The sequence below is a fragment of the Raphanus sativus genome, unplaced genomic scaffold, assembly GCF_000801105.2.
Source record: "Raphanus sativus cultivar WK10039 unplaced genomic scaffold, ASM80110v3 Scaffold4136, whole genome shotgun sequence".
In the NCBI taxonomy this organism is placed as follows: Eukaryota; Viridiplantae; Streptophyta; class Magnoliopsida; order Brassicales; family Brassicaceae; genus Raphanus; species Raphanus sativus.
Genome location: NW_026619438.1, coordinates 1 through 8329, shown reverse-complemented (window position 1 = coordinate 8329; position 8329 = coordinate 1). Strand labels below are relative to the sequence as shown.

The 8329-nt window shown below is 37.0% G+C and overlaps 3 protein-coding genes across 4 annotated transcripts; 1 reads left to right on the top strand and 2 right to left on the bottom strand.

The window, feature by feature from the left end:
- The first annotated feature begins 1261 nt into the window (after positions 1 to 1261).
- LOC130507185 (wax ester synthase/diacylglycerol acyltransferase 11-like) lies at positions 1262 to 4032 on the top strand. Of its 2 annotated transcripts, XM_057001891.1 has the most exons (8): positions 1262 to 1498; positions 1937 to 2527; positions 2610 to 2676; positions 2766 to 2860; positions 2967 to 3176; positions 3282 to 3419; positions 3529 to 3690; positions 3936 to 4032. In XM_057001891.1, the coding sequence occupies exons 1-8, from the start codon at positions 1277 to 1279 to the stop codon at positions 3996 to 3998; spliced, it is 1548 nt and encodes a 515-aa protein (XP_056857871.1). In that variant the 5' UTR covers positions 1262 to 1276; the 3' UTR covers positions 3999 to 4032. The 2 variants fall into 2 exon arrangements, with proteins under 2 accessions (XP_056857871.1, XP_056857872.1); XM_057001892.1 differs by lacking the exon at positions 3936 to 4032 and having other exon boundaries at positions 3529 to 3910.
- Positions 4033 to 4080: 48 nt separating this feature from the next.
- LOC130507184 (CLP protease regulatory subunit CLPX1, mitochondrial-like) lies at positions 4081 to 7236 on the bottom strand (the record flags this gene model as incomplete). The annotated part of the gene is given in 14 exon segments (XM_057001890.1): positions 4081 to 4199; positions 4272 to 4457; positions 4525 to 4629; positions 4719 to 4818; positions 4903 to 4973; positions 5060 to 5116; positions 5206 to 5283; positions 5375 to 5449; positions 5555 to 5605; positions 5705 to 5784; positions 5871 to 5983; positions 6122 to 6183; positions 6459 to 6832; positions 6835 to 7236. Coding segments are annotated over 14 exon segments (1553 nt in total), but the record flags the coding sequence as incomplete, so codon positions are not given.
- A 450-nt stretch (positions 7237 to 7686) lies between these two features.
- Positions 7687 to 8274, bottom strand: LOC130507183 (uncharacterized; the record flags this gene model as incomplete). The annotated part of the gene is made up of 2 exons (XM_057001889.1): positions 7687 to 7990; positions 8125 to 8274. Coding segments are annotated over 2 exons (285 nt in total), but the record flags the coding sequence as incomplete, so codon positions are not given.
- Between the last annotated feature and the right edge of the window lie 55 nt (positions 8275 to 8329).

The window sequence follows — 8329 nt, the reverse complement described above, 5'->3', positions numbered from 1 at the left end:
TGAACAATAAATGTAAACTAAATAAATAAATAAACGATTTTTTTTCAAACATAAATAACTAAATTTAATAACCGTATACAAATCATTTATGTTCAATTCTATTTCTATTTTAGTATGCATCCTCTCAAATATTGATTCATTACTTTTACAACAAAATAATAAATTAGTTTGACTAAGAATTTGTATGGGGAACTTTTGTGAAATTGGAGCATCACATTCATAATATATCCACCACTCATCTAAATATTTAGGAGTTAAAATACTTTAAATATGACAATTTAAGTTAAATGATACTGTATTACATAATGGATCAAACAGTAGCCGGGGTCCTTGCAGGTTTTCTAGAATTTTTAAGTAACGAATTTTTAAAAAAAATAAATCAGATTACATATAGGACCACTGGTTTTTCTAGTTTAACCGTGGATCTAGACAGGGTTTCATACCACTGAATATAACTTTTCATGTGTAATATTTAAATTTAGATACAGAAATAAAAATACAAATTTATATCATATAAATATAGTTCGTTTCGGAGATAGATTATGATTTGGGAACGCTGATCAAAATCTAATTTATAATCAAGGACTTAATCCAAAGAGTAAAAGAACAAACTGCAACCAAGTTATTTTATTATTTTATACTGTTTTTAACATTTTGACCAAAACTATAAGATAATTTTTCTCTTAACAGCTGCAACCAAGTCACAAAGAAACAAACTGCAACCACTGCTTTCTGCTTTACATTTTTGGATAAATTTCTGCATACCTTTGATTTTCTAATGGCGCTTAGATTAGTAATACACTGAATAATCATACACAGAATCATATTCTTTTTCGAAAATTTGTGGAGGCTATAGGTTATTTTTTCAAACCTATTAATTTATTAATTAATAATAATATGGTATTGAAAACTAATAATCTAATAATAATTGTAAAATAAATACAGGGTGTCAGGAACACAAGAAAAGAGAAAGAATTGAATTAGCATGTTTGAATTCTGATGGTGAATGAATTTAGTATAGTAGGTAGAGTATTCACTTACTTTTTTCATGACAATAACAATAACAAGTCTTGAGATTACTTTTTAATTCTACAGTGAAAACAGGTTATGTGTGCAGAATAATAATATAACCACATGATTTGTCATTAAACCCCATAAACTAAATGGAAATGAATAGACATCCACATGATGTAATAGCCAGGTTAACCAAAGCCAAAGGGACCACGAGACCACAGAAAAATCTTGGAACTCAGTTATATATGTATATATACAGAGAATGGAGACTTGGAAAGAGCCACAAATAGGTCAAAGAATGGGTGGAGAAAAAAACACGGTGGGGGAGGAGCCACTCAGCCCATGCTCACGGCTGTTCAATTCTCCAGATTTTAACTGTGCGATAATCGTCATAATGGGATGCAAAGTCAAAGGAAACGCACCTGCCATCATCGACGGCCTTAAACACACCCTTGTTAATCATCCTCGCTTCTCCAGCATTTTAGTAAGTCTAAACACATGCATAGTTTTTATATGAACAACAATATATACTCATTATTATAAAAAGTTTTCACCATTGTGTGTACACACCTATACAACATAGTAAAAACGAGAGGGGGTATAGAAGAACATGATACAAAATCATGAGATTCATTCAGACCAAAGAAAAAACAATTCAGAACATTATCTCGTATCCTGTTTTATCACTGAAGTTATATAGCATGCTCTTAATTAAGAGTCATTAGTAATCAGACCTAAAATGGTATAGCAAGCCTCTATATATTTTTATTTTCTTACAATATATTAATCATAAAAAGACTAATGTCGCCGAGGGTTATATGGTTGATAAAATAACTGTTTTGTTTTCTCAAGAAAATATTAATCATAGAAATTAAAATATAAAACAATGGGTTTATTTATATGAATATATATACAAATTCAGGAGATGAACGATGGGAAGAAAGGGAAACCGAGTTGGGTTCGGACCGAAGTTAGAGTAGAAGATCATGTGATTGTTCCTGATATAGATCCCAACATTGAAAACCCTGATCAGTACCTTGAAGACTATATCTCTAAGTTAACGACAATTCCTATGGATTTGTCTAAACCATTATGGGAAATTCACTTACTCTGCCTCAAAACATCAAACGCTGAGTCCATTGGCCTTCTCAAGATCCATCATTCTTTGGGTGATGGAATGTCTCTCATGTCTCTTTTCCTCGCTTGCACCCGCAAAACATCAGACCCCGAGGCTTTGCCTACTGTCGCGGTTCGGAAAAAACAGTTTGGTCCGAGCTGTTACACCGGTTTTTTCAACAAGATTTGGTGGTTATTTGTGGGACTTTGGTTCATCCTAAAATTGGTTTTCAACACTTTTGTTGATGTCTTAATGTTTGCTCTAACAATTTGTTTCTTGAGGGATACGGAGACTCCTCTCTTGGCCAAACCCGGTACTGAACTTGTCCCTAAGAGGTTCGTCCACCGGATTATCAGTTTCGACGATGTTAAGGTGGTGAAGAATGCAATGAAACTGGTAAAAAAAGTAGTTTTATTTCAAGTATATCTTGAGTTATGTATATTCGCTGACATTTTTACCTTTTAATTTATTTTGTTAGACGGTAAATGATGTTCTTCTTGGAGTAACACAAGCCGGACTTTCCCGGTACCTTAGTCGGAGATATGGTATAAGAGTTTGTTTTTACATGATAGTTCTGCGTACTAATATAGTGTCATCTAAAGGATCTCGATCTTGTCATATGTTTATAAAATAGATCAAGAAGCAACACCCAAATCGAAAGAGTCAATGAGGAGAATCCGACTTCGTTCAGCCATTATGATTAATTTGAGACCAAACACTGGAATAGAGGTTACAAAATGTTTACTCTTGGAATCTTTGAGATTATATACTTTGACGCTGATTGTATAGTTTCATTATGAGTTTCTTTCATTATTGTTCAATGATGCCAATATAGGCTCTAGCGGATATGATGGCCAAGAAATCGAAATGCAGATGGGGAAATCTCTTCGGTTACATTCTCCTACCATTCTCTGTCGGGCTGGAGACAGACCCTCTAGAATACGTACGACGAGCCAAAGTTACGGTCGACCGCAAAAAACACTCCCTTGAGGCTGTATTCTCTATGGCGTTCTTTAAATTGATACTAAAAGTTTTGGGGCTCAAGGTAAACTCTAAGTTGCTAATACAGACAAGGTTAATGTCAAGATTTTGTGTATTTTTAAGTACATGAATATTAATTAACTAATGAAGAATAAAATTGAAAATGCAGGCAAGTGTAGTTCTTGTAAGGAAAGTGATTCATAACACAACGTTGACGTTCTCCAATGTAGTAGGTCCAAAAGAAGAAATAACCTTTCACGGCCACCCGTTATCTTATATCGCCCCTAGTGTTTTTGGCCACCCACATGTAAGTGTATGCATATATATGTAGAGTTATAGACAATTCATTAGATACATTTATAGAAACTCTTTTTGCTTATCTTGTTTTTCCAATTATGTTTTGCATGTGCGTGGAGGCTCTTACTGTACATTTCCAGAGTTATGAGAATAAGGTCATAATATCAGTAACGGCCGATCCAACAGTCATTCCTGACCCTCACAAGATGTGTGATGATTTTGTGGAGTCTCTCAAGTTAATTAAATCCACTGTCCTAGAAAGAGGGTTATATGAGATGGAGGTTTAGTAAAAAATACTCTCTGTTGCCTCAGCATATCGTATTTAAATAGTTATTCAGTTTTAGTTCCATGGGCATGTACAAGTCTATTTAAATAGTTATTCAGTCTAAGTGTACTTATTAAAAGACAGGCCATCTTGAATGAAGTAATGATTATCAACGAGGAAACTGTGCATGCATGTATCCTTGTGTTGTTTTAAACTTACTGATCCAACTTTGTTTTCTTTCTTTCATTTATGTACACAAAGAACGTTGAGAGATTACATTTGATCATATGTTCTGGATCGATGATGATGATGATGATATATTGATAACATTTACATATTGGCTACAACCGGCTCCACCTCAGTTTCTCCTTCATGTCCTTCCTTGGTTTCAGAGAGATACAGAGACAAAGCTCCTTCACCACGGAGAATCTTAGCTCCAGAGCCTCTACGCCCTTCTCCTTCAACTGCTTCTTCATCCACCACAACCGCCTCTATCATATCCTTCCCTGTACCCTCGTCCGGTATCTGAATGAAAAAACATAAGAGAGTGAATCCAGATATAACAACATGGGGTTTGTATAAGAGGTAAGAACTTACCTCGTACATAGAGTCCATGAGGATGCTTTCTAACAGAGCTCTTAAACCACGAGCTCCCGTGTTTTTCGTTATTGCTTTTCTAGCTATTAGCCGCAGAGCTGCTTCCGTGAAATGCAGCTTTACACTATTCATCTGATACATCTTTTTGTATTGCTTTCCAAGTGCGTTCTTTGGCTCCGTCAGCACCTGCAGTCCAACTGATTTAGAAATTAGAATCACGTTAATAATTTTTAATATCAAAATCAATTTACACCTGCATAAGTTGGTTCTCGGTCAGAGCAGACAAGCTGACGAGAACTGGGAACCTTCCAACAAACTCAGGTATTAAACCATAAGCAATCAGGTCACTGCTTTCCACCTGCCAACACCAAACAATGGACACAATGTCATTACGAACAACAAGCAGAAAGAATCCCACAAACATCAGTGTGTGCTTTAAAGACCTACAGTTTCCATCAGGTTTGATGCAACAGCTGCGTTTGTAACACCACCCGCCCTCATGTTAGCACGTACAGGAGCACCAAACCCTATTGAGGAATCATGGCGCCTGGCAACAAAAAAAAAGTAAACATTCAGTTGACTTGTATGAAGAGGTAATGTTTTGTGGGATTTGTTTGAACAAGTCATATACCTCTCTGAGATGGTCTTCTCGATGTCTACAAAAGCACCACCACATATGAAGAGTATATCTTTTGTATCTATCTGCAGAAACAGAGGAGACACATTAAACTCTCTAACACTCCAATCATCATGCAAAGAGCATTAAGAGTAGAGCACAAGAAATAAACCTGGATGTTGTCGCCTCTAGGGTGCTTTCTAGCTCCCTTCTCAGGTACATTAACGATCTATTTACACAAACAGAGAAAGAGAGAGAGAGAGAGAGTTAGATATTGGTTATCAAACACAAAAACATGACTTAAACTGCAAAACTTACAGTTCCTTCCAGCATTTTCAGCAATGCTTGTTGAACACCCTCTCCTGATACATCTCTGCTGATATTAAGGCTTTCTGCCTGGCAAAACCAAAAAAGAAGCACATAAAATAATATAATCAAGTAGTTTTCCAAAATTGGCACTAGGATAATGTTTATTTTAGTCTCTAACCTTCTTTGTTATCTTGTCGACTTCATCGATGTAAACAATCCCCTGCTGTGCAGCTGCAACGTTATAATCTGCAACCTGGAGAGAGAGAGAGATCAATCAAAACCCACTCATCACAAATAATAATATAAAGAAAATTGATTTATAATAAATGTAAACTGGTTGGGTTTTAGGAAAGATTACTGTGAGAAGTTTGTATAATATAGACTCAACATCCTCTCCCACATAACCAGCCTGACAAAAAGTTATTTCATTTTTTTTTTTTTGAATTGGTCATCACGAAAAAAGACATACATGCATGCGGCAAAAAAAGAAGACAAGAAGAGAATATGCCTGAGTCAAGGTGGTTGCATCCGCAATGACAAAAGGTACATTCACAAACCGCGCCAAGGTTTTCGCAAGTAGGGTCTTCCCTGTGGTTGAAGAAAAAACAAACAAAACAGATGAGATGTGAGACAAGCTGAGTTTGAAGTTTTGGCAACCATGCTAGATTGATCACCTGAGCCAGTTGGTCCCATGAGGAGAATGTTACTCTTCTCCAGTTCAACCAGATCATCATCATCATCATCACCTGGTTTTGCTGCAGTGCTATCGGTTTCTCCTGAGGAGGACCTAGCTTTCCCCACACAAGTTTCAGCATCAAAACTAATGATATTCTCTTATGGAATACGTGAACAAGATATGTTAACTATTTTTTCAGATGCTTATAGGTAAAATAAGCTGTACTAGTAAAGGTTTGTAGACTATAACCGTTTCTGTAATGATTCGTAGTATATCCTCTTGTAGTGATTGTAGACTGCCACTGAAAGCACCTGCATCCACCCCACACATAATTCAAAGTATTCAACAGTGTGCTCTTAAGTAACAAAAGAATGGATTAAAAACTAAACAAGGAATATGACACTGAAAATAATATATAAACTTTCTAATTACAATCCAACTAGAAACTAATCTCTGAATAGGAAGTTTGACGTTATAAAACCATTCAAAGCCTAAAGCATCACAAAGATATTTTAGACACTAGCCAAAAACGATCATCCACAACCACAAGCAAAACTTTACTAACAAGTAACAACATCATTTTCACCTTTTTAGCTCTCTCCTGACCGATCACGAACTTGTCCAAACCATTACAAATATCCTTTGGTGTCGGAAAACTAGACCCGAGGTTAGACCCACCCCAAGCATCCTCTTTCGAATCCGAACCTGTCCCAACACCAACACCAGCACCAGGACCACCACCGCCACGAACGGGATTAACCCGAAGGAAGGAAACTTCATCTGCGGGAGGCTGCCAGAGATCAGGTGGGTCTCCTCCTTGAGAGGAGGAGCACAAAAGAGCAGACTTTACTACGCCTCTCACCTTCTCCGTAGCGTAGCACCTTCTCTCTCCTCCCGTAGTGGGGTTGAGAGACGCGATCTTGTTAATGTTACGGTGGTGGTTGTGGTTGGAGTGAGGAGACGGTTGGAGATGAAGTGAAGAAAGTGAGAGTGTGTGAGAGAAGCGGTTTCTCGGGAGGTGTTTGACCTCAGAGCCGCGGCCATGGCGGGTTTCTCAGAGGGAATTCAATCGGGAGGGGGAAGGTATAATCTCAGCGATTGATCAACATGATCTGATTCAAGATGAGAATTATTGGAGATGGGTTTGTGAGGAATGAAGCAAAGACTGAAGCTTTTTTGATAGAGATGATGATGAAAGTTATGAAGCAGTGAAGAAACGCAAATTCGAAAGGGAAGAGAGAATATCTATTTCATCTTCTGGTAACAGTTTGACGAGAGCATTGACGGTTCATGGCGTTCGAAACGTCGCCGTCTTCGGTTCGTTTTTCTGGTTTTTTTTTTGAATAAATACAAAAGTGATCTTTTGCAATAGCATGGTCGGGGGGTGTCGAACCGGGTTAAAACATCCGGTTGACTCCTATGAATCTAGCTCAAGATGTAAATGGTTGATTTGATATGTTGCTGATCGAGCTTAATTGCAGATTGATAATCCTAATTTATCATACATACCATGGATTCAGCATATCAATCTGCAAATTTATCATACTCTCTTTATCCATTTCATTAGTTTTCAATGTTTCAGAAGCTATATGCACGGGCGGAGTGTACTTAGCCAACTAGGAGACCCAAACGTACAGAGGAGAACTCCAGTGTATAGAGAACATATCTGTCTGCAAAATAGGCTAACTGCACCATTTTTTTTACACTTGGGTGGGTTGTGGTATCAATCATTGCATTATGCAAGGTTTTTTATAGGTTCTGGATGTAAAAGCAATGTTGTTACTCATCAAACATCGGTTGCTTTCAAGTCGAAGCAGTGAAATAGATAGCTTTACTGACAAAGTTTTGTCTCCACCCAAAACAAATCACATCCATTTACACAGTGAAAGAAAACAATGTTTATACTTTTGTCAATCTTTTACATTATTCGATGTTTTACTTACACACTATAGAAGGAGGATAATTTGAAAGTCTAAAAAAAGTTCAAGAAGAACCATGGAGCAAATGTGACAATGCCTTCTCAGTGTCGTTCTCGAACATGAAGAGAGCATCTGCAACAGCGTTCGTTGGGAACCCCATCTCCCTTATCGCACTGAACCCATTTGCAAATTCATGAACCTAAAACACGTTTCAGAAAAGAAAAAAACAACAACTGTAATTAGATACTCCTCTGGGAAAGTATATGCCGTGTAGCTATTATAGCTAATACATGAATAGAATGTGTGGATAGATGGAAATAAGATAAAATGCACCTTTGTGGGATTATCACCATAGTTTGCAACAGCGATGTTGACAGCTTCTCGGTTTAGCCCAGCATATTTCATCACTACAGGATCTACACCCTGCAATTGAAACCCAACCTCAGTAACAATAATAGAGGTAGAACAAATACAATGATCATACTAATGCAAAGTTTGATTTTCTTGACTCAGTTCCCATTAAGTATTACACAACAAA

Bases quoted from the DNA above. Each gene is read 5' to 3' on its own strand.
- LOC130507185 (XM_057001891.1), top strand. From the start codon at position 1,277: ATGGAGACTTGGAAAGAGCCACAAATAGGTCAAAGAATGGGTGGAGAA. The intron at 1,499-1,936 runs GTAAGTCTAAAC...ATACAAATTCAG, and splicing joins CTCGCTTCTCCAGCATTTTA to GAGATGAACGATGGGAAGAA. The intron at 2,528-2,609 runs GTAAAAAAAGTA...TTATTTTGTTAG, and splicing joins TGAAGAATGCAATGAAACTG to ACGGTAAATGATGTTCTTCT.